At 57.8% G+C, this 22,132-nt stretch overlaps 8 protein-coding genes across 8 annotated transcripts; 3 read left to right on the top strand and 5 right to left on the bottom strand.

Moving 5' to 3' along the window:
- Nucleotides 1-965: 965 nt before the first annotated feature.
- EHS24_003204 (uncharacterized protein) lies at nt 966-3,122 on the bottom strand (the record flags this gene model as incomplete). The annotated part of the gene is made up of 2 exons (XM_028618903.1): nt 966-2,573; nt 2,667-3,122. 2 exons carry the CDS (start codon nt 3,120-3,122, stop codon nt 966-968), a joined length of 2,064 nt encoding a protein of 687 aa, XP_028472791.1.
- A 1,322-nt stretch (nt 3,123-4,444) lies between these two features.
- On the bottom strand, nt 4,445-5,169 carry EHS24_003203 (uncharacterized protein; the record flags this gene model as incomplete). Its single annotated transcript, XM_028618902.1, has 3 exons — nt 4,445-4,870; nt 4,934-5,061; nt 5,112-5,169. 3 exons carry the CDS (start codon nt 5,167-5,169, stop codon nt 4,445-4,447), a joined length of 612 nt encoding a protein of 203 aa, XP_028472790.1.
- Nucleotides 5,170-5,609: 440 nt separating this feature from the next.
- On the top strand, nt 5,610-7,798 carry EHS24_003202 (uncharacterized protein; the record flags this gene model as incomplete). The annotated part of the gene is made up of 11 exons (XM_028618901.1): nt 5,610-5,850; nt 5,949-6,011; nt 6,074-6,097; nt 6,147-6,235; nt 6,290-6,422; nt 6,519-6,722; nt 6,777-6,852; nt 6,894-6,998; nt 7,037-7,082; nt 7,120-7,191; nt 7,235-7,798. The coding sequence occupies 11 exons, from the start codon at nt 5,610-5,612 to the stop codon at nt 7,796-7,798; spliced, it is 1,617 nt and encodes a 538-aa protein (XP_028472789.1).
- A 505-nt stretch (nt 7,799-8,303) lies between these two features.
- On the top strand, nt 8,304-8,681 carry EHS24_003201 (uncharacterized protein; the record flags this gene model as incomplete). The annotated part of the gene is made up of 3 exons (XM_028618900.1): nt 8,304-8,331; nt 8,432-8,598; nt 8,649-8,681. 3 exons carry the CDS (start codon nt 8,304-8,306, stop codon nt 8,679-8,681), a joined length of 228 nt encoding a protein of 75 aa, XP_028472788.1.
- A 252-nt stretch (nt 8,682-8,933) lies between these two features.
- On the bottom strand, nt 8,934-13,733 carry EHS24_003200 (uncharacterized protein; the record flags this gene model as incomplete). The annotated part of the gene is made up of 13 exons (XM_028618899.1): nt 8,934-9,185; nt 9,230-9,518; nt 9,563-9,726; nt 9,768-10,115; nt 10,159-11,155; nt 11,195-11,521; nt 11,562-11,837; nt 11,877-12,009; nt 12,048-12,207; nt 12,255-12,420; nt 12,474-13,311; nt 13,353-13,482; nt 13,623-13,733. The coding sequence occupies 13 exons, from the start codon at nt 13,731-13,733 to the stop codon at nt 8,934-8,936; spliced, it is 4,191 nt and encodes a 1,396-aa protein (XP_028472787.1).
- A 1,207-nt stretch (nt 13,734-14,940) lies between these two features.
- Nucleotides 14,941-16,032, bottom strand: EHS24_003199 (uncharacterized protein; the record flags this gene model as incomplete). Its single annotated transcript, XM_028618898.1, has 4 exons — nt 14,941-15,057; nt 15,126-15,478; nt 15,615-15,886; nt 15,938-16,032. The coding sequence occupies 4 exons, from the start codon at nt 16,030-16,032 to the stop codon at nt 14,941-14,943; spliced, it is 837 nt and encodes a 278-aa protein (XP_028472786.1).
- A 446-nt stretch (nt 16,033-16,478) lies between these two features.
- On the bottom strand, nt 16,479-18,484 carry EHS24_003198 (uncharacterized protein; the record flags this gene model as incomplete). The annotated part of the gene is made up of 8 exons (XM_028618897.1): nt 16,479-16,541; nt 16,582-16,806; nt 16,849-16,905; nt 17,801-17,880; nt 17,922-17,926; nt 17,984-18,071; nt 18,119-18,378; nt 18,426-18,484. 8 exons carry the CDS (start codon nt 18,482-18,484, stop codon nt 16,479-16,481), a joined length of 837 nt encoding a protein of 278 aa, XP_028472785.1.
- A 424-nt stretch (nt 18,485-18,908) lies between these two features.
- Nucleotides 18,909-20,587, top strand: EHS24_003197 (uncharacterized protein; the record flags this gene model as incomplete). The annotated part of the gene is made up of 7 exons (XM_028618896.1): nt 18,909-18,949; nt 19,000-19,483; nt 19,524-19,591; nt 19,632-19,911; nt 19,949-20,465; nt 20,513-20,523; nt 20,582-20,587. 7 exons carry the CDS (start codon nt 18,909-18,911, stop codon nt 20,585-20,587), a joined length of 1,407 nt encoding a protein of 468 aa, XP_028472784.1.
- Between the last annotated feature and the right edge of the window lie 1,545 nt (nt 20,588-22,132).

The following is a 22,132-nucleotide window of genomic DNA, read 5'->3' as shown; positions in this document are numbered from 1 at the left end:
TCGTGCGCCGTCCACAGGAAGCCATCCCTCATTCTCAAATGTCATCTCTCCTGACCCTGCGACGGGATACTCCCTGCTAGCGAGAGGAGGTTGGACGTTGGACGTTGGACGTTGGACGTTTCAAAGACATGGATGCGCAGTGACACCACACCTTCAACCAGCTTTGGGCCAGCAATCGCCTCGGCTATTCGCCACAACATCACCCGTTGCCTTGATTCCTGTACTGCCATACCTCAAACGCGCACTTCCATCCTGTCCGTGAGCAGAGCGATACAGTCCACACGGCCAGGACACGGTTGATCCTCGTGCGACGTTTACGGCAGGGACGCGGCGCCAATGGTGATGACGACAGATGGGGACGAGGAGATGTGGGTGAGGACGAGCAACGTCAACGAGGAGGCCCAGCCACCAGCGCGAGCCGCAGTCCAGAGGGTCCTGTCCAGGACGAACAGTCAAGGAATACTGTACGGACTGGGGCTGGGGGTGCAGTCCCGTCCGAGCTCTGCGGTTGCTTACCCCGCACCTTGTGCACATACTGTCAGCTACGGAGGGCTGTACTCGTCACCACTGAACTGGAGATGTCAGCACACATGCCAGCACACGCATTAGCCCTGGGCCTTGGGGACGCAGTCCATACCGTTTGCAGTCGTGCTTTACTCACCTCACCCTCGTTCAGCTGGACCACGAGCCGAACCACGTGGTCCACCAACACTCAACGCTTTGTCCCTTGTATTAACGCTTATATCCCTTATTTTAAACAGCAGCACCCGCAACAATGAGTAAAGAGCAGTAGCCATGCAACGCAAAAAAAAAAGGAATGGGTAGCGAAGACGGAAAAAAATCTACATACATCTTTGTGGCGCGCGGCTTTACGTGAAGCCGCAATAAAAACTAGGAGGGGCGAGAGGGTAAAAGAGGAATAAAAAAAAGACGGGAAGAGCGAGAGTGTGCGCTTGGGTTCGCTCTTAGAGCACGAGGACGACGTTGCCGACCTCGGTGAAGGCGACGACGTTGGAGAAGCCGGGAGGACCGTGGGGAGGGCCGTGGGGGCCGCCAGGGCCCTTGGGACCCTTGTGAGGCGGGTGGTCGCCACCGGGAGGGGGAGGGGGGTGGTCGCCGTGGGGAGGGTGGGGGTGGTCATCGTCGCCGGGAGGAGGAGGGGGGTGCTCGCCCTTGGGAGGAGGGCGACGGCCCTTGCCCTTGCCCTTGCCGGGAGGACCAGGAGGAGGGGGGCGGTCGCCTTCCTGCTCCTCGTTGTCGTCAAAGTTGAACTTGTCAGCGTCGTCGTTGTCGTCGTGGTGGTGCTTCTTGCCGTGGTCGCGGTGCTGGCGACGCTCCATCACGGAGTCGTCCTCGTCCTCCTCGGGCTTCTTGTGCTCGGGGCGCTTGTGCTCGGGCTCACCCTCGGTGTGGTTGTGGTGAGGAGGGTGGGGGAAGGTGCCGTTGGCAAAGTGGACGAAACCCTCGACGAAGCGGCCCTTCTCAGTGACCTTGTCCTTGATGGTGTGGATCTCCTTGGGGCCAGCAACGACCTTGACCTCGCCGACCTTGGAGCCAGCGACAAAGTGGCCGTGGAACGAAGGCAGGCCGTGGACCTTGACGTCACCAGTGGCAGACTTGGCAAAGGTGCGGGTCGAGACGAAGGGGGGCTTGTGGATGTGCAGGTCGATCGAGCCCGAGACGGACATGGCGCGGATGCCCACAGGAGGGGGAGGGGGGCCGTGGGGGTGGTCGCCGTGCTCGGGCTTGTCACCCTCAGGCTTCTTGTCACCGCCAAAGATGTTGAAGGGGAACCACGAGCCCCACGAACGAGCCTGCTGGCGCTTGCCCTCGCAAGGCTTGCGGTCGCGCTCCTCCTCCTCCTTGTGCTCAAACTCGGCGTGCTCGTGCTCGTGCTTGTGCTCGTGCTCCTTGTGCTCGTGCTCGTGCTCCTCGTCCTTGGGCTCCTTAGGCTCCTTGGGTCCCTTGGGAGGCTTGGGGCCCTTGGGATGGCCGGGGACAACATGGACAGTGGCGTCAATGTCACCAGTGACAGTCTTGAGGGTGATCTCGCGCGAGACGTTGAACGAGCCCTTGATGGAGCCCGAGGTGGAGACGTGCACGTTCTTGGACACGAGGGCCGGGAGCTCGACGTCGCCAGCGGACTCGACCGCGAAGCGGCGGAAACGAACATCGGCAGCCGAGGGGGCGAGCTCGAGAGCGACCTTGTCGTCGGTGGCGATGGCAAGAGGGGGAACGCTCTTGGCGTCGACAGGGAGCACAATGTGGACAATGTGGCCAGACGCATCGGCAGTGGCGTTCACATTGAGCCAGTCGTTGTGGCCCGAGATGAGCTCGACGGCAGCGGCGGGGGCGAGGTTGTCGCCAGTCCAAGCCGACTCGACGACGAGGTACGGCTGCTCCTGGCCCTCGGCGCGGGAAACGACGACACGGCTGTTCTGGGCATCAATAAAGTTGATGTGGAGAGGGCGGCGGTGGTTGAGGAGGAAGGTGGCGTTGGCCGTCTGGAGCGCAGCTCCATCGGCGGATTGAGAAACAACAGGCGTCTCGTAGACCGCAGCGACGGTAGTGGACTGCGGCGCAGTTAGCTTTTCATAGTCTTACTGCGATTCATGGCGCAAAAGCAAAGGCAGAAGGCCCTCGCGCAGCAGCTGCGCAGCACGTACCTCCTTGTCGGGGTGAGCGTGGTGGTGCTCGGGGCCCTTGTGGTGGGGAGCAAACTCGTCGTCGTGGTCGTGGTGGTGGCCATGCTCACCGTGGCCGTGAGGAGGGTGGCCAAACTCAAAGTCCTCGGGACCGTGGGAGAAGTGGTCGCCACCCTCGACACCGTGGTGCTGCTCGCCATGGGGGCCGTGGCCGTGGCCATGGGCGTGGGCGTGGTGTCCGTGGTGGTGGACAGTCGAGCGAATGACCGAAGCAGTCACCCAAGCGGCAGCGCCAGCAATGAGGAACTTCTTGGGCTTGGACAGACCGGCAACGCGGGTCTTGACCTGGGAAAACTTGGAGTCGCCGACCTTGAGGTTGGTGTCGTCCTCGAGAGGCGCGCCAGCAGTGGCAGCGGCCATCTCGGGGTCGATCACCTTCTCAGTCGGGTACTGGGAAAGGAGAGGCTCCTGCGACATGGTGTCGTGGTGGGGCCGAACGGGTGTGGTTGGTGGGGGTGAAGAAAAAGGTGAAGGAAGGTGTTGAATGAAGATAAAGGGGAAGAAACGACCGACGGCCGCTGCAGTGTTATGGGAACTCTGTTGGATGACGCGTAGTCGGTACGTAGCCGTGAAGACCTTGTGAGTGCGCTACGGCACAGTTCTTGCGTGCCCAGGTATTCTTAGGTTAAATGCGGCGCAGGCGCAGTAATGTCCTCGGCCGGTAGAGGTGGACCCCTATTTGCGTCCACTCCAGAGCTGGAGTGAAAGGTTGGTCGCCGGCAGAGCTGGTAGGACCGTCACCGCGCCGCCTGCGGTGTTCATGCGTTGTTTGCGCAGCGAAGTTCCGGGAAGGGCTAACGTGAGTGAGTGGTGATTGGGGTAGAGTGCGTCAGAGTCGTCAATGGAGAGAGAGGCGTGCGGGCATTGGGGGTCCTGTGCTATGCTACAGCGCAGTCGCGGAAAGAGTACTGCGAGAAACGAAAACTGCGGTGTTGCCTGACTGCGCGAATGTCAAGGTCGCCCGGTGGCTTGCCGCGCTCCCCGCTCACTATGACGAGCGCGCAGCCTGGCACGTTTGCGCAGCCCCGCGTCTGTGCCGGCGCGTTTTTCCGGCCATCCCCCGCACCTCCTCCGGCCGCCAGCGACTGTACACCATACGGACATCGTCTCCGCTGCAGCCTCCGGTCGCGGGATCATGGGGCTGTGGCTCGGCATGCCCGTCTGGTGCTCATTTATCGCAGCGCATAAGGTGAATATAACCTGCAACGCAAGTCGCAAGCGTCCTTCCTTTATGCGCAGCATAGATTATTCGGACTGAGCCACTCGGCCGACAGACAGCTGGCGCGGACTTGGCGACTGCGCGGGACCTTGACATTGAAGCCACAGCATGCACCGAAATCAATACGCCAGCAGCGTTGGTCCGCTACAGACCCGAACACCAAGCTCGTGGCCAAGCTGGGCTTGACGCGCATGTGCTTGGACATTCATTGTTCGCCTTCTCAGCTTGCCTTCTCAGCTGACGATACGCAATTCCGTCGGTAGAGTGCGTACGAGGTGCAAACGACCCCACTAGCCCGCTGAGACAGGTGGCCTGCAATCTGCGCCCTGCGCGCTGCTCACGCGCAATTGCGAGATTGCGGGACTGCTGCAGCAGACTGCGAACACGGCCAACCTCTCGCGCTCCTGTGACGTAAGTGGTCAGGGTGACCCATCTGACAACTGCAGAGTAGAGGAATCTTGCGGACTCCTTCCTCAAGGTCGTTGAATACACGCTACATGTCGTTACAAGTCATCAGTTTCTAACGCCTGCGGCCGGGGGGCGGAGGGGGAGGGAGGGCAAACAGGCCGCCGCCGCTGCTGCCGGTGGAGGCCGGTGCGGGGTTGTCGCTTGAGGGCGTCTTGCGACCTTCGCGGCCGGGGAGCTTGATGCTAAACGTCTGGCCCTCCTTGAGCGAGTAGTCCTTGGGCGGCGCTGCGGGCTTGACAGGAACGTCCTCGTCCTCGGCAGGCTGGGGGTTGGACGCACGCTTGGCCACAGACTGCAGCGCGACCTGGAAGTCGAACGACTCGGTGCGCTCCGGGAAGCCCATGCCAATGTATGCGCGCTTGCCGCCGTCGCCCTCAACGCGGAGCACAAAGTAGCGCGACGAGTCGAGGACTGGCTCGACCTGAGTCCATGGGGTAGCGTAGGTGGCCTGAGCAAAGAGTTCACCGGTGGTCTCGTCCTAATAAAAGACACCCGCAGTCAGTAGTGGTCGCCGCACAGGTAGGGTATAGGTAGAGCTCACCTCCAGGCGAATGTCGCAGCGATTGCCGACCTCAAGAACTCGCAGTCGGCCCTTCCACAGGAAACGCTCGACGTCCCACTCGGCCGCCTTGTAACCAGACGCAGAAGTGCGAGGGGGCACCTGGTAGACTGAAAGTGGAGGTCAGCTCGAGCTGGGCAGAAGCTGAAGCTTTACCCACCCATGACCTCGCGGCAGATGAAGAGGACCGACTCGATCTCGTCTGTGAGGCCGTCCATTTTGGGAAGGGAATATGTGTAGAGTGTGAGGGTAGGTGACTTTGGTTATGAGCTGAACAACAACACGATGCTTGTCGACGACGCTGGCTTGGCGTCACTCACGGCGCACTTGCAGGCTGACACGACGCGGTCACCGTGCCCACGCGACAGATTACGTAAGTGATTTTTGCTGGTGGAGGTGTGCCCATTGCGCTCGCCGCGTCTCTCTGGGTTTTTTGTATTTGGGTTCAGTTCTCGGAGTTGCTCCGAGGTCTCACCCCTTGCTGTTCTTTTGGACCCCTCAGTCGCGTCGTCGCCGCCGTTCTTCAAATGTCTGCGTTGTCCCAGGACGCGCACATTCTCGTCTTGTACATATCACAACTCCACCAGTAACGGCACACGGCTTTTCTGTAGCCTTTTGCTGCTCCACCACGCCGGTCTCTCTGTGCTCTCGCCCCACCATGAGCTCCTGGACCACGACGATGAGCTGGGCGGCCGTCGCACTTGTCCCCCTTGTGGCGGGCCTCACCACCCCTCAGCTGCGCGACCGAAGTATCTACCAAGTGATAACAGACCGTTTCGCTCGCGCCGATGGCCGCGTCGACGTCTACTGCGACCCTAACGAACGGACGTATTGCGGTGGAGGCTGGAAGGGCATCGAGCACCAGCTGGGGTACATCCAGGGCATGGGCTTTGACACTGGTGAGGTTTCATGGAGCGACCGAGCGCAGTTTTCCTGTGCTGTGCTCCGAGGGAAAGACACCCTCCTCCGACCTCTGTTGGCAGCTGACACCGCGCAGTGTGGATCAGCCCCGTAGTGGCCAACATCCCCGGCATCCCAGGTGGAGGAGAGAGCTACCATGGTGAGCACCGGGTTCCAAACGCAGATCTCGGCGTGCTATTATTGTATTAACACACGCGTCAGGGTACTGGGGATCGGACATTACAAGTGAGTTGCGGGTCGATAGAACGCCGTCTATCAGTGCTGACATGCCAAGAACACAACCCACATTTTGGCACCGAGCAGGACCTGCGAGACCTCTCCAACGCGCTCCATGCACGTGGGATGTACTTGATGGTGGATGTGGTACGTCGCCACATTTTTGGCATGGCGGCTCCTTGGCTGACCATTTTGTTTCAGGTCGCGAACCATGTCGGCGCCATTCCGAACCAGTTCCAGCCGATACACTACGGCCCACTGTTCTCTGCTGAACAACATTTCCACCCCTTTTGTATTCCAGACGACTGGAATGATCAGGTACAATCTGAGCAGTGTAAGTGTCATCTCGGCAACAAAAACAAAGGATAATGAGCCGATGAGGCGTCCGTTCCAATCTGGGCGTTTGTGCTAACGACGCCCCTTCACACAGGCTGGCTCACCGACCATACCGCGGACCTGAACACTGAGTCACCAGAGGTCGTCTTTGCCCTCCAGTCCTGGGTTCGCCACCTCGTTTCCTCGTTTGGCATCGATGCTCTTCGCGTGGATACCGTCAAGCACGTCCGCAAAGACTTTTGGCCTGGCTTCGTCAACGCCGGCGGCGTCGCCGCGGTGGGCGAGATCTTGCATGGCGGTACGTCGAGAGATCTGGAGAGGATCGACATGTGGCGCTCTGCTGACGTTTTAGATCCTCACTATCTTCGCCAGTATCAGCTGCAAAGCATGGAGAGTATCATGGACTACGCAACCTTCTACCATCTGCGGTGAGTTGCAGTGCCCCCATATGCAACTGACACCGGTGCAGACGCGCATTCTCCTCTCCCACGATACCCATAGACGAACTCACAGGCATGATCTCGCGCGTCCACAAGATGCTGCCCGACCCTACCCTGCTGGGTTCATTCTTAGAGTGAGTCTTGGTAACATTACACGAGCTGACAGCCACAGTAACCATGACCATGCCAGGTTCCCTTCCGAGGTCCGCGACCCAGCCGTATGTTGAACTTGTCGGTATGATCTAACCTCCACAGCTCTTGAAGAACGCCGCCGTCTACCCCCTCATCAATGACGGCTTCCCCATCGTCTACCAAGGGCAGGAACATGTGAGTTGATCGCCTATCCGTTGTGCACAGTCTGATCCCACAGGGCCTCGCTGGTACCAACGACCCGCACAACCGCGAAGCCATCTGGCTGCATGGCTATTCGACTGCCAAGCCACTGTATGTCATGTACTCGCGCCTCAACCACGCCCGCCAGCAGGCGTTGCAACAATTTGCCCCCTTCCGCTCAACCTTGTTGCGAGCAAACAAGCTCGACCCGCACACCATCTTGATAGCCAAGCCACCGCTTGTCTCCATCTTGACCAATTATGGTTCCCGCGCCCTGCCGCGCGTCTACTATCTCCCAGCAGCAGCGACGACGTTTGCGCCGCGCATGGCAGTCATCGATGTCCTCACCGGCCAGGTCTTCGCCACGGACCCCATGGGTGGACTGGCAGTGACCGTCATCTCGGGCGAGCCACGAGTCTTCCTTCCACTGGGTGTGTGGGAAGGCCGCAAGTCGGTGGTATGGCAGGTCGCCCAGGTTGAGCAGCAGCTCCGGCCGGCTATCGGATCACCAAAGAGGAAGACGGGTGGAGCCAGTACCCCGGGACACAGTCGCGGGTCGAGCAGGAGCTCCATGTTCAGCTGGTTCAGGGGGAGCAAGTGAGCAGAAGGCGCGGCTGGACGATGGACAATACTTTTCAATGACGAACGGCACCCTTTGTAGCCATATCTTTAGATTAGATGCCAGATTTTTTTTGCAAGTAAGAGTTGCCTCGCCTTCTTTGTACCAGCAGGCGGCGTGGGCAAGGCCCTGCGCCTGTTCCCCTATCTTATCCAGCACAAGCCAGCCCATACCGCCGATAACCAGACGCACACGTCCACCACGCCACACTCGTCAACGGGGCTCGCCTCCATGCATACCCAAACGCAATGGAAGCACAAAGCGAACGCCGCTGCCACAGAACAGAATCCTTGGTGGAGCTTTAACTAAAATGACGTGTTATAAACTTGGCCAGGCCACATGCGGAATGACGTACGCGGCTTCCATGTGACGCACCTCGGCACCTGCCGGCTCTCTGCGCTAGTTGCCGTCGCCACCATCCCCACCACCATCGTCCATCCTCCTTCCTCCACCGTCCACCTCCTCATCATCTCCCACCTTGTTAACGATGTCCGGCCAGAACAACGACCAGCAGCGTGAGTCCCCATCCTACCGCCCCGCCTCCCCCTCCTATGCCCTGTCCCTACCCCTCCCCGTGGTGGATGGCACACGCTGACATGTTTGCCACCACCCCAGAGTTCACGATCCAGCCCCACCCGGCCACGACCAACGATCCCGCCGACCTCGCCAGGCAGGGCGAGAGCGCCTTTGCGGGCGGCTCGAACGTCTTCAACACGCCCGGCCAGAACATCCCCACGGCGCAGGTCGCGGCTGCGCTCGAGGACCCCAAGACCCGTGCCCAGGTAGGTTGTGGATGGGGGAGTACAGAGTTCATTCGCTGACGCGTCGTTAGCTCGCGGAGGAGGTCAAGAAGCTCAACTCCTAGTTTTTGTAAATCCACATCCCACAGAGACCAGTAGAGACTACCGTTAGTTCAAGTCTACTGCAATGTACTCTTTTCGTTGTCCGTCGTCGCTCTTCTCACGTTGCGGTTACATGAAACTTGAATCACATGAAGTCCAGGCAGGGTGGTTGATGCTGGGTATGTACAACGAAAACAAACTATAATCACACAGGTAAAGGGTGTCACTTGAGAGAACGAAGTCAACTAGAACGAAGTCCACTAGAGCGGAGTCCACTAGTCATCCTCGTGGTGGTAGTCGCGGTCAATGGCGAAGAGCATGCGAATGTTCTCGGCGGTGAGACGGCCAATCTTGCCGACAGCGCCCTCGCCCATAGCTCCATCGGCGAGAAGGCCCTTCTGCTCCTGGATGGCAAGGAGACGCTCCTCGACAGTGTTGCTGATGACGAGGCGCTCAACGGTCACCTCCTTGGTCTGGCCAATGCGGTGGGCACGGTCAACAGCCTGGTTCTCGGTGGCGGGGTTCCACTGTGAATTTGTCAGAAAATAGCTCTACACGTCTAGAGACTTACAGCCAAGTCGCAGCAGATGACCTTGTGGGCCATGGTGAGGTTGAGACCAACACCGCCGGCCTTGGTCGAGATGAGCATGACGGAAATGCTGTCGGCAATGGCCGAGGGCATGGAGAAGCGGCGGATCGCCTCGCTGCGCTCGTTCTGGTTCATGCTGCCGCGGTAGTCAATGTTGCGGACACCGTTGCCATTGAGGTAGTCGCTGAGCAGGTCGAGGAACTGAACAAACTGCGAGAAGACGAGAATCTTGGTGGTCGAGTCCTCCTCGAGGTAGCCCTGAACAAGAGTGCTGGGGAAGAGTTAGCATTGCTGCTGATGTCGCCCTGAACTCACAGAAGCTGCTTCATCTTGGTGGAGGGTGGGATAACGTCCTCAATGTTCTCTTCATCGAGCTCGTCAACCTCGTTCTCGTCGTCATCAAGGTTGACAATCCTGGCGTTGCCCTCCTCGTCGAGCTTCTGCTTCTTTCCAAAGAATTTGGCAGCGTCTTCCGCAGACTGTAGAGTATGAGCAAGTGACCAATGCTACATGTACTTACAGCGCGCTTCCTGCCCTTGTCCTGGGGAGGCTTGGCCTTGCCCTTGCCCTTGCGGTCGGTCGCCACGTCCTCCGAGTCCGAGGCGTCGTCGACATCGTCGTCAATGCTTGGCCTCTTGTCCTGGGGCGGGGTGAAGATGGCAGACACACGGAAGATCTCACCACGCTCAAGGACGGCGCGGCAGAGGGGGCAGACACGGCAGCCACGCTGAGCCTCCTCGTCCGAGAGACTGGTAGCGTCGCGTAAAGGCTGACCAAACAGGCTGTCCACGCAACCCTTGCAGTAAATGTGGCAACACTTGGTGATCATCTCGGTGCCGTCAAAGGGCTCATAACAGATTGAGCATTCCTGAAACAGTTAGCAATGAGGTTATTGGGTAGCAAAAGCTTACGAGGTCCTGGGGCTCGTCGTTCTCAGCATCGTCGGTCATCGCGTTGTAGCGCTCCTCGAGCTTCTCACGCATGACGTCGACGGCAGGCTGGCCGAGGAGACCGACGGCGCGGCCGTACTCGTCCGAGTCGTTGGCACGTGCTTCGGTCATGTTCGCCCCAAGAACATCGTCGTCCACAAGGAGGTCATCTTCGCGGGCCTCCTCGCCAGGCCTGCGGCGAAGCAGCCAGGGGTGGTTGACGGCTTGACGAAGGCGGAGAAGGAGAACAAGGACAACTTGGTAGTTCTTCATCAGAGTGCCCTCACGGAGGAAGGTGTTGACGCGGACCTTGGCGCGCTGCTCGACGGAGGTGTAGATGGCGCGCTCGTCAGGCGAGAACGTGAGCTGATCCATGTTGGTAATCTTGGGAGGAAGCTCAAGAATCTTGCGACCGTTGATCTCAGAGTCCTTGTTGCGGCGCATCATGAGGGGCTTGAGAATGGCCTGCGCACGCTTGGTGGCGAGACGGGGCTTCTTCTTCTCCATCTTGGTCACGCGCTTGTGGAACTCGTCAAGGTCCATGAGGCCAATGAAGCTGAGGGCGGGGCCAATGTCCGCCAACGAGTTGACAATTGGGGTACCCGACAGGAACCAAGGGTGAAGATAGTCGAGCTCCATGACAGCCTTGGACGTGGCGGTACCCTTGTTGCGGATGTTGTGGGCCTCGTCGAGGATCACACGGAACCACTTGGTCTTGAGAAGAGGAGACGAACGAGGTGGGGCATGGTCGCGGTAGTCGGACTCAGACTCGGATTCGGAACCGCCGGCCCAGTGAGCAGGGCGCTTCTTCTTCTTCTTCTTCATGCCGTTGGGGAAAACTTCAGCGCGCAGGGTACCATACGATGTCAGGATGATGTCGTACTGCCTGATGGCACCTGGCGACTTGAGACGACTCGTTCCGTGGTGAATGTGAACCTTCCAGCCCACCGTCGTCTTGGTTTCAATCTCTTCCTTCCACCTTGAGAGTGTCAGCGCCTGTGGAATGAAGGGCACTCACTGAGCCAAGAGAGCCACAGGGGCAATGATAAGCTGGGGGGCTTTCTTGAAGTCGGATGGGCGTTTGTCACGCTGAAGCATCAAGCCAAGCGTCTGGACCGTCTTGCCCAGGCCCATGGCGTCGCAAAGGAGACCGCCCTTGGGGCCAGAGGTACGCTTTTCGCGCCCAACCATGAATGCGACACCGAGGACTTGGTGAGGGAGCAGCTTGAAGTTGGCGCCAGGCATCTCGTCGTCCAGGGAGGCTAGGTTAAGGGCCTTGAGGCCATCTTCAATAGTAGCGTCTTCCTTGAAGTCTTGGAGGGCGTCTTGGAAGAAGGTGGTGAGGCTGACAAGTATTAGCACGTGTCTGCTTCCAAAGTACTCACCCCTGAGCGGTTTGGGGGCGGTCAAGTTCGGCACCACCATAGTAGTCAAGATGGTCCATGTCCATGTCTTCAAAGCCGATAACGTTGGCCTCGGGGTCGGGAAGGAACTGAACCAGGTTGGGGTGAGTGGCACCGCGCAGTTCGGGGCAGTTCTTCATCAAAAGTGCGGTGGGTGGTTTCCAGTTGCTAGCGTCTGGGGCAGTCCAGCGCTGCATCGCTTCGACGTGGCGGACGAGGACATCACGCTTGAGCATGGGGTCCGCAAGGGGGTTGGCCCTGTCAAGTCAGTTCGGAATCTCTTGACTCTCCGCTCACGTCATGGCCTGGTAGAAACGAGCGAGCATGTTCTGCTCATCGCGGCTGTACCTAACGCGAGTGTCACGGTCGATGGCACTCCAGATAGCGTTGTACTCGGCTGGGCTGCGGTGCAGCTCATAAGGAGGAAAAACTAGATCCGTCAGTCAAGAAAGAGCACAATGTACGTACCACCAGGGCCAGCTGCACGGAAAGCGTTCTGGTGAGCTGCAGGTCCACCAGGCGGTCCAGCCATAGGGTGAGTAGATGGTCCAGCAACAGCGCTACCCGCAAAGGCTCCGGGCATAGCGGCAGCAGCTGGCTCTTCCTTGGGCTGAGGTGGCGCGACATACTGGGTTTCATGTCAGCGAAGCACACAAAGGAAAATAGGCAACTCACAGGCCAGGTGAAAGTGTCGGCGAGACGGGGGTCAATGGCAGTGCGCGGGATAAGCTTGAGGACGGTCTGCGAAGGAGGGATCCAGGTACGGATGCCAAATGACGACTTGATCTGCCTGAGCTCGCTCTTGCGCGAACCGACGGCACCCCTTTGATCAGGTGTAATGCTGTTTTGATGTCAGCAAGGTAAAGAGAGTGGTCTGAGAAAGTTAACACCCACGGCCTAGCCTTGCGCAGAGCGTCGAGCTCGAGTTGGACGGCGGCCAGCTTGTCGGGAATATTCATTTCGAACCAGCGCTTGACGTAAGGGGGCTTCTGGGAGGACGAGAGAGTCGACTGTGAGGAGAGCATGGGCTTGATGTCGTCGTCGTCAGAGTCGACAAGGAGTACCTCGTGGCGACGTGCAGGTCGGCGGGGGGAGCTTTGCCCTAAACAGACAATGTCCTCGTCACTGTCGGCATCGTTGTTCACAGGGGTGCGGTGCGCCGCCCAGTCCTTCACCTTTGGAGAAGACGAAACATCAGGTTTCTGATCCAGAAGATTAAGGCTGTGGTCGCGGAGTCCCGAGGATGACGAAGAACCAAAGGCAGAAAGGCGAGATGGGCCAGCTTCAGCAAAGATGTTGGGCTTGATGTCGGCAGCACTGGACGAAGCGCTGAGCGGGGTAGAGGCCGATTTCGAAGACGGGCCAGCAGCAGTAGAGCCGGCGGCGACATTCTCTGCGCCAAAGTGAAAAGCGGGCTTGGAGAACAGAGGGGCCGTGTTAACGGCAGGTGCTGCCGTTGTAACTGCCGTGGCAAGGCGACTAGGGCCCGCGGCAGGTGGCGAGACAGCGGAGCTGTTGACAATGTCCTGGGGAAGGACCGCGACTTGAGAGACGGGAGCAGGGATCTGAAGACCCATGCACTTCAGACGCTGGTCACGGTGGTGAATGTGGTCCTCGTTGCGACAGTGGAGAGCGTATTCGTAGAAGCTGCCGAGACCGTTCTCACGACCGCCGTCTGGGAGATCGGGATCGGCGCTGAGAACGATGTCACTCCAGCAGCCGTCTTCCATACCTACAATGTCAGCTTTGAAACTAACTTGACCTTCCACTCACAAGTGACAGAACCATATCCATTTCCGCCCATCGTCGTGCCCTTGGTAGGCAGCTCGAGTAAGAAGTTGTCATCCCCAGGGTTGGCAGTCAGGAACTTGGTGAGAGTGACGACATAGAACACGGGAGTGACCTGTTGTTGTTGTCAGCTTTCAGCGGCGCAGATGACAATATGTGGAAAGGCGATCGGCACGGACACATCAGCCGTGCAGCACAGGTGACTGTACCGTCTTGCCGATCTCTCCACACACGCGTTTGTCACGGTCCACTCACTGCTTCCGGGTCCTCGTCAAGGCCCAGGCTCTTGCGGGCAACGAGGTCAACGCGCTCGACTGAAGGCTGCTCGCCGGGCGCGTTGAGGTCAGGTGGGTTTACCGCAGCCATCGTGCAGGAATGGTGAGGCGTTTTTTTTTGGGGGGGAGGGCGGCAAAGGCCTAAAGAATGGTGTTTGGTGCCAGGGGACGCGACGCGCCAGGTGGCGTGCGGAGGTCCGGGGGGGTTGTGTAGAGATGGACGGAGAGTGTCACCAACAACCCGGGGTGTAGGATGCGGCGAAGAGGGTAGAGGGAGTTGTTCTGTTGACGAGATGTGTGGATGCGAGTGATGGTGAGAATGGAAGAGGACGAAGTGACAGTCTATCAAAGCAAGGACGACTGTGGTTGAGTGGACTGGTGGAGGCAAATGTCAAAACATGGGAACATTGCATGGGGGTACCGGATAAATTACCAACGTGGCTGTTTCATGAACCGCGGTAGACGCGTCGGACGCGTTCAGCCGGAAGCCACAAACAACAACGACAACATTGCGTCAACACTGGATTCAAAGGCTCGCGCCAAGCTCGCTCTGTAGAACAACGTGCATGCTAAATACAGAAGACGAACTGGACGAGCGACACCAGGCTGAGGATGAAGTCCATGGGAAAGCAATCAACACATGTAGCCTCGGGGTGCGCAGCCAAACATTGCTGCTGCAGCGCGTCTCATCACCGCTTCAGGTGCCACGAAGGCTGTCTCATGCAATACCCAACGCCGCCAGGTCGGACAATCAAGCGCACACATGTAGGCACTCCAAGCCAAAGTCTTGGAACTGGGACTCAATCTTCAAAGGTGACACGGGGAAGGTGACGTCTGTCAGACGTTGGCCGGGTCCGGGAAGGGTTGCCATCTCGTCGGCGAAGAGATGTTGAACAGTCGGCCTTTTTGTGTGGTCGTAATGATCGAGGAAGGTGTAGAGCTCCTCGTCGTTGGTACCACGTCGACGAGGGTCAGGCTCTGCTTCAAGTACGGGCGGATCATATCGACATTGTGGGTCGCAGCGAGATGCCAGCAAAGGTGGATGAGCTCGGTGAAATTGCGGTTGATCTTGCGGCAAACAACATCAGGACAGATGAGATTGTGGCCGGCCACAAAGATTGAGTGATCCGTCCCCTTGTGCAGGTCGTCTCGAGCATGGTACAGCTGACGGTGCATGTGTCGGACGAGATGAGCATGCCTATACTCGGGAACGCTGGCACGCTCGGACATGCCCTCGCCGTCGAGGTGGAGACAGGCAAAAAGCGCCGGGCTGTGCGACCGCTACCTTGTTGTGGACATCAACCACTATAGGTGTAGTCGGCCTCTCCGCCAGCACCGAGGTCCGTCTCAAGGGAACCGGATGCGAGGACAATGTCGGGGATGGAAATGTCAACACGGACCCCGTATGGCTCGTCCTGAGGGCAGTCGATGAGGCGCTCTTCAATTCGTCGTACAGTTCGAGTTCGTTATCGCTGTTAGATACCCAGCAGGCGGCGGCGAAAGAGTACGTCGGTCGCGGAAGTAGAGTAGCCACCACGTCCATGTCGTCGTCCAAGATTGCAGATACGATCTTGGCGACATTCTCGGGGATCCACAGACTGTGATACTCGACGAGGTGCTCGAGAACCACGGAACGCGAGTGGGACGACTCGTCACAGGAGCAGGAGAACCGTCCAGCTTTATGAAGCTCGAGGTCGATAGCCATGGAAACCACTTCCAAGTCTAGGCATTCCGTGTCCTGGCTGTCGCGAAGCGTGTACGAGAAAGGAGGCGGATCGAGGAAAGGGCCGAAGTTGGCGATTGGGGGCAACATTGGGTACTTTGAGAAGAGGCCGTCTTTGACAGCCATAGGCATTTGCACCCCAGATCATGGCATGGTCGAGAAGCTTCTTGTTCGTCCATTTGGCGGTGTTCACGCCACACCTGACACAACTGTCGTTGACCGGGTGCGTTTCCGGCAAGAAACCTTTACGTGTAGACGTTGGCGACGAGTCGATGGTAACAGCATTCCAAGCAGCGGGCCCGAACACGGAGATGCCCAGGAGCACGTCCTTTGTGACAGCGATATACTCGTGGTGGGACATTGGGAAGGACACAGGTGTGGGTGCCAGATTGGATGAGGCGGGCCTAAACGCCGGGCCGGCGGCGAGCGACGTACGGGAGCGACTGGCCAAGGGATGAAGGTGGATAGCAGTGGGCATCCGCGACTGGCCACCAAACACGGCAGCTCCAATGTCCGTAGGCCTGGATGATCAGCATGGGTGTCATTTACGTCGGCGGAGCCATTGAACTCACGGCAGCTCTCGCAAATAGATGTCGGTCACATCTGAACCAAAGCGATGGGACACCTTCGCCTGGATCTTCTCCATTGGGACGTCATTGGCGTGCATGACAAGGATGCCCAAGGATGCCAGAAGAGTAGCGGTAGCTGTGGGAGGTTATTGGGGGTGTGATGCCGGCGACTGAGCCCAAGGTTTTTCAAAGTCGCGTTTATGGTTGCCTAGGTCCACCCCGGACGGACAAACGAGCGGAGAGAGCTTGCGCTCTCCGGTAGATGTGGCGCCAAAGGGCCTGTAATGGCGCACCACGATAGGAAGGAGGAATTGATGAGAAAGATGGAAATGAGAGGTGAGGTTACCTTCGTAACTTCCGAACTGGAAATCAGTCGCGTCCGGGACTACGGCGTTTATTTATGCTATATACTTGGTGGCTAGAGCCGTACGCAAAAACAGACCTGGCTTCTTCTCCGCTCATTGTAGACTCGCAGGCAGAAAACACTTCTTTGCATAGTAACTATTTAGTGCACGCTATCTTTCGTTTGAGGGCGATTCGCGCTTTAGGGCTTGGGGAAAATCGTCTGCTTGAATTCAAACTCGCCGGCGGCTACCCTTATCTGTCCCTACATTGTCAGCATCATTGCCTGTTGGGCGTTGACTCACGCGAATCACAACAATGAACCGAAGCGTTTCGGTCAACCGCATCTCGGCCCCATCGAGACGGGTGTGCCTACCACTGTCGACGTCGAGGAGAGCCTCCGAGAGCCTGTAAACATCATCAAAGTCTTTGATGTCCAAGGGGAACTCCTGGAGGCGGTTGTCTTCCTCCTGGAGACGCTGGAACGTGGAAGGGTCCAATGTCGCCACGTCTTGGTCTGCGCGTTCTTGCTGTTCGCAGGTTAGCGCCGCGTCACCTCAGTCGGTACTCACGATGGCTTGGCTGAACGAGCTCCTGCCGTACGGTGTGATGGTCCAAATGTCCTCATCCTTGTACCCACACCCCGCCCACCAGAGCGGCGAATGAATCCGCAAAGCTTTGATTGCTGTGAGGAGGTCCACCCGTCTCCAGTCTCCGAGAGCAAGGCTCTCGGCGGTGACGTAATGGAAACCCATGTCGCGTAAAACGGTCCAGACATTCTGGACCATTCGCGGAGATGGCAAGCCTCCACTCGTAGTACCCCCCCAACCTCTCTCGACGAACAGCTTGATGATCAAGGCTCGCTCCATGACGGTGGGCGAATACCTCCTCCGAAGCTGCCCGACGACATTACCGCGTGCGGTGGATACGGCGTAGAGGCGAATTCGATTCGCAGCATCAGTGATGGACAGGGGGGAGGCGTTTGGAAGGATGATGGTGGCTGTGGTGCGGTGAGAACGGGTGACGTTTCAGATTCTTGACGCGACTCACCGATCTCGCGGGTGGCCTGAACAATGTTCGGCGCGTAAGCGATGTCGGCAAACATCCTCTGTGGCGTTTTATCTTGCACGTTGGTCCACTGGCACCAGGCCTCGACAGCGGGGCTCTGAACTCAAGTGGAAGGCCACCACCACTACTGCCAGTGCCGAGAAATTCCTTCAGGTACCGCTTTGTGTGCAGTCGGATCATGTCGGAGTGCGGTCTGAGATACTCCCCCCAGCCGCTGGGCGTGACATCCATTCGGTTCTTGGTGCGCAGCACTGTGGACGGGTCAGAATAATCAGAGAGAGGGAGATGTACTCACTGACTACGGCTAAGAGGACGTCGAAGGGGTATGTTGAGCGTTTGCCGTCCACCTTTGCTGAGCTCAATTCAAAGAGCTTCTGCCGATACATCGCACCGTCCCATCCCGGATGAGGAAACACCTGAGCCCTCAGCATTACGGTTCCTCAATAAGGTGCTTACTTTGATGCAGCGTTCCAGAACGTCATTGACAGTGGCAACCTCGTCGTCGTCGAAAGGCACGATGTCGACATCGAGGGGAGCTAAGGACGACGTCAGCGGGCCCGGGCCCGGGCACCCATACACTCACTGTGAACGGTATCAACAACACTGTTGGATTAGCAGATGACGTGAGAACAGACATACGATTGGGCAGGGTCGGGCCATTCGTCGGTGATCGCTGGCCACTGTACAGAGGTAGGAAACATGTTGCCGTGACCAGCGTTACGGTAACCTGCGGTAATGCCTTCAGATTGTGTGAATGAAAAAAAATACACTCACGAGCGAGAGCAGCCATGGCCTTGTGAACGATTGTGGTGCGAAGGGTCGTAGATTTCAGGATGGCGATGATCTTACTGACCTCGGCTGCGGTACATCCAAGCCGTTCAAGCACCGCAACGATATACGCGGCAACAGTACGTGTCGGGATGGAGTGAACTTTGACAGCAGGGTCCCAGTAAATGGTGTTGTTCACTGCGGCGGCGTCCCCTGCGGCGACGTGGATGATGTTGACGTGGCCGCGACCATCCCAAAACTTGCGACTGAGCTGTCAGCAGAGGATACACCACACTATGCAGGTCACACCTACTCGTTTGTCCAGCCGTCAAACACGGCCGGGTCAGACGTGTTGGCTGGGTTGGCGGTCATAGTACCGTGATGTTGAGAGCAACACAGAACACTGTGGATTGCAGTTTTAGAGGGCAAAGAGGAACGCACTCACTGTATAGTCTCACCGGACACTGCCCCGTTTGTCATGTGTCCCCATGGATCCATGAACGCTGTGCGTGTGGTTTCGTGCAGTGTGGTGCGAGCGAGGGATTGTCCTGGTGCGGACGTGTGTTGCGGGTCGCACGCCCTTTGCTGTCCTCAATCTCCCCTCGTTACACCTCGCGCCCCGAACGTGGACAATGGCGCGGGAAGGTCTCTGGCCGATGTCATGGGAACATGTGTGGATTCGCCACTCTGACTGCGCTCTCTTGATATCTGGCGCGTACTTATCCCCCATCACTGCCTGCATTTTGAATGACATTTTGATCCATTGCCCATCAACACCGCTTTCCCACATCCCAGCATGTCGTCTCAAGAGGATCTGGAAGGCATGCCTCCTGCTGAGTATGTTTGGTGAATGGGATTTCGAAGGATTCCACGTTGACACCCTTCAGTGCTACTCTCGACGAGCTGATGGCAAGCATTCCCCTGGTCAACGATTACCAGGAGTTTCTCCACAACGTCTTTCATCGCAGAGATCTCGTCGCCCCGAATCCAGTCCTCCCGTTCGTCGACCGCGACGCTTCGTATGATGAGGCCGACGCAGCCGACCATGACGACGCCATCCCACACGACGAGGACGGCGCTCCCTCTGGTGATGAGGACGAGGAGAGCGACACGGAAAATGAGGACGCCCCGCGCAAGGACCCGGCCAAGCCACCATCCAAGAAACGGCAGAACCGGCAGAAACGGCAGAAACGGCAGAAACGGCAGAAACGGCCCGCCGCCACCGGCGCGGACGGGATCGAGGAGACCCCATCTGCGCTCTTGCTTGCCCTCAAGGACCGGTTCAACAACGAGCTGCAGCGGTTCCTTGTCGCCCTCATCGATCTTCACCTTTCGGGGACGAATGCCACCTTCTCGGCCTACTGGAATCAGGTGAGTGATAAATCCAAGGTCCTTATTGTTAACATTTCAGGCGGACGTTTTGATTCCGTTCATCGAGTACCTCACCGTGCAGAACGATCAGAAGAACGAGTTTGAGAAGTGGGTGTAGCGTGCTGTACCTCTGGCTGACGGGTTTCAGGTACGGCGATGGGATCCGCTTGGTGCAGCCCGACAAGCCCACCTCGTTTCCGCCGTGCCTTCTGGCCAAGCACAAAGGGCACAAGCTCCTCCAGGCGCAAGTCGCTTGGATAATGTCCGCCAAAGGAGCGTACCCCCAGACGCTTGCCAACCTGGCCAAGGACCCCAACACGCGCAATCGTAAACATGACATCAAGTATGAGGAGCTCGAGGCCGCTGGTCTCGGCGTCGATCCCTCGTCCCTCGACCTGGCTGGCCTGTATTTCGTAAACCCGTTTGGAGTGAGCAAACCCTGTTGGCTTGGCCGCTGACATGAAGACGTTCGGCCTCATCGGCGTCATGTTCACCATGGGACTGGCAATCAAGACCAGTGCCTACTGGGCGGAAACTGAAGCTGCTTCTGGGAAGAGAGCGCTCGTCGCCAGTGAGTCTCGTCAACGTGTAGCGTGTAGCGCTAACGTGCCAGAGGCATTCGGGTGGCCGAATAAAATCTCCGCCCTTTTGTGGATTGACACCGCGTCAATGGGTTACCTTCCTGATATCCCGGTCCCCATGGGGGCTTTCTATGGCGCCGAGTCCATCGCGATCATCACGACTGGCGCCTCTGCCACTTCCGAGCAGGCGCTCGCCGCCCTTGTGGCCTCCATCAAGGACGCTAGCGGCCAGGAACGCGAACCCAAGACGGGCAAGATCCATGGCCTGAACTCGAGAATCATGGATCCTGGGTGTCCCATGGTGAAGAGCGCTGGCGTCTCCCTCATTGCGGCAGTCGAGATTGTCGAAAAGGTCTACCAGCTGGGCGAGCAGCGCGTGTACCTCCCGCGTATCCACAGAGGTGCGTTACGAGTGTTGCGGATGTGGGTAGTGAGCTGACTCCGTCAGGCGATGAGGCAGTGCGTCAGCTGTACCTCGGTCATTTCAAGGGGGCTCTCTCGCCAGACACGGGTCCAGCTATAATCCAGAGCTACATGATGTTCCAGCGCAGGGTCTTCATAAGGGCGATTGACGTTTGGAGCCAAAAACATCCCACGCGCACCTTCAGTACATACTTTGTTGGGCCTGTGAGGTACACGCGTTACCGCGAGTCGCTCGCGGCCCGTGGCAGCACGGAACGTTACCGCTGGGTCGTGGGGCCATAGTTCCCCATAAAAGGCTGGTTTGGCTGTGGGTCCTAGTTGAAATATGTGATATATGTGAACTGGAGGGCAGAGAGGAAATACAGCTGCAGGCGCGCGACTGTTGAGAGCTGTTGACTGGACACAGGTGACGCACAGAGTGACGGAACCAAATATGTTGTTTACTCCGGTTCCGCGTGCTGAGTCACGGAACCAATTACCAAACGCAGTGTTTACCGGGATCTAAACAACCCCTCTCCGTTCTTACTAAAGACCACCCCTGCCCTGAATATTAGAAACAAGACTGTAATAAAAGGTAATCTAGTCGAAGTGTCATTAGAAAGGCTGTTTGTGATTGCGGATTGCTCAAATGTGATTGTACATGCGTGAAATCACATTTGCTTATTCATTTCCTTCAGTTATATGGAATTCCAGAATGATAGAGCATCTCCGGTAAGGGGGAGCGATGTAGAGACAGAGTTGCTGTGCAGTGATCCAGTGAGGAACAGCAGTGCAGTTACATACAGCACACAGTGCGGACGTCGGAGACGAGCGCCTCGGGACCAAATAGCTAGATTTACGTAATTTTTAGATGCATCCGCTAATAACTTTTCTAATGACCACTGGACATTATTAACTTCAATTAGAGTTTTGCAAATAATGCTCAGCGAGAGATTGGTTTTTAGTAAGAACGGAGACTGGTTTTTAGAAAAGGTCTCCACAAGCAGACGCAACGGTGGCGACAGAATGTAAAGCCAGAGTAAGATGGGGCATGCACCTATGTCAGAGCAGGCCACAAGAGACCAAGAGGCCAAGAGAGCAACGATTCACAGCAGGAGGTGAGTGATTGGTCCATCGTACGGCATCCACCTGGCTGTGCACTTGCGGGACACTTCCAGTAGACATTTCACCGCCACCCTCCAAACGACACACAGCGGTTTCGGTGCAATCCCACCGATCCACCGAGCCTGCCACCCTTGAGGTAGCATCAATGCAGCGAGCTGGCCACACGACGAGGCATGCATATTGCTCGCAATGTGGGTGGGCAACACAAAGGACAAAGGTTCGGCCTCAGGGTCCAGAGCGGGCCGGATCCGGGCCGCACGGGGCGGTGTCACGTGACTTCTCAATGTGGCATTTCACGCTCCACGTCCGGCTTGTTTCCTCCGTACATCCATTCATCTCATCCTCCTCGTTCTTGCTCGGTAGATACTTGCACCGTTGCCCCATGTATAAAGCGCACCAGATGCCATGCGTGATTCTTTTACACACTACAAGCCCTGCCCACCCCCCTCGGCACTTCCCCCACCGCCGATTACACTGCGTACTACCAATTTTACCACCACCAATTATCGTCCTCCTGTCCGTCGTCTCCTGACCTTTCCCA

The sequence above is a fragment of the Apiotrichum porosum genome (assembly GCF_003942205.1).
Source record: "Apiotrichum porosum strain DSM 27194 chromosome Unknown scaffold_15, whole genome shotgun sequence".
Classification (NCBI taxonomy): Eukaryota; Fungi; Basidiomycota; class Tremellomycetes; order Trichosporonales; family Trichosporonaceae; genus Apiotrichum; species Apiotrichum porosum.
Note: the sequence above shows the minus strand (reverse complement) of the source record. Positions and strands in the feature narration are given on the sequence as shown.